The sequence below is a fragment of the Colobus angolensis genome, unplaced genomic scaffold (assembly GCF_000951035.1).
Source record: "Colobus angolensis palliatus isolate OR3802 unplaced genomic scaffold, Cang.pa_1.0 Scaffold64, whole genome shotgun sequence".
Taxonomy (NCBI): domain Eukaryota; kingdom Metazoa; phylum Chordata; class Mammalia; order Primates; family Cercopithecidae; genus Colobus; species Colobus angolensis.
The window spans coordinates 1,961,651-1,962,687 of NW_012120043.1; the positions used below are offsets into that span (position 1 = coordinate 1,961,651).

General features: G+C 59.2%; 1 protein-coding gene across 1 annotated transcript in view; it reads right to left on the reverse strand.

Moving 5' to 3' along the window:
• BTBD2 (BTB (POZ) domain containing 2) overlaps positions 1–1,037 on the reverse strand; it is a 49,030-nt gene that overhangs the window by 16,909 nt on the left and 31,084 nt on the right. Inside the window, exon 3 of the mRNA XM_011964043.1 lies at positions 31–187. Within this exon, the coding sequence (XP_011819433.1) occupies positions 31–187 (157 nt within the window). The remainder of the gene's footprint in view (positions 1–30; positions 188–1,037) is intronic.

Below are 1,037 nucleotides of genomic sequence, written 5' to 3' on the forward strand. Positions count from 1 at the left end.
CCCCGCCCCGCCCGTGCCGGCCCCGCCCACCTGCGTGAGCAGCATGAAGGCGTTGTCGGCTCGCAGGTTCTTCTTGAGGAACTCCACGCAGTGGGCCTCCAGCGCTGGCACCGCGTACTTCTTGGCGGTGTATAGCGTGGTCATCACCGTCTCCGGGCCGATCTGCACCTCGTCCGAGTAGAGAAACCTGCAGAGGCAACGCGGGTGGCCGTGAGATGGGACCGCCATGCCCGCCCCCAGGGGAGAGTGTCAGAGGACCGCTCAGACCGTTAGACCTGGCCGCCTGCCCATGAGCCTGCAGGGCCCAAACGCCCCACATCAGGCTCCCCGAGGAACCTGCCAGAATTAGCCCTTGTCTGTTGCCCTCTGACCTAGGGACACGACTTGGCAAGGCAGTCACCCATGAAAACAAGAGGCTGAACCCATCCACACAGCACACACCCGGAAGCGTCTACACGGCCTGTCTCGTTCTTCCCGGGATGCCCCAGGAGAGGGCACTGGGAGCTGGGTGTCTCCTCCTTGGGCGCCTTTTCCATGAGGAACTCTTGGTTCCCCACCTCAGGCCCCACCGAAAACCTCGACCACTTCTGGGTGGATCACAGAACCCAACACACTAATTAGGCTCATGGATAATCATGGACGCTATTACTGTATGCCAGCGAGTGGCCCACACCACACTGAACACGATGCCAGCCAGTGGCCCACACTGAATACAGATCAGAAGTTGGGCCAATCAAAAATAGAAGCAAAGGCCGGGCCTGGTGGCTCAAGCCAGTAATCCCCACACTTTGGGAGGCTGAAACAGGTGGATCACCTGAGGTCAAGAAGTTCCAGACCAGCCTGGCCCAACATGGTGAAACCCCGCCTCTACTAAAAATACAAAAATTAGCTGGGTGTGGTGGCGGGCACCTGTAATCCCAGCTACTCAGGAGGCTGAGGCAAGAGAATCACTTGAACCCAGGAGGCAGACGTTGCAGTGAGCCGAGATCGCACCACTGCACTCCAGGCTGGCGACAGCAAGACTCCGTCTCAAAAAA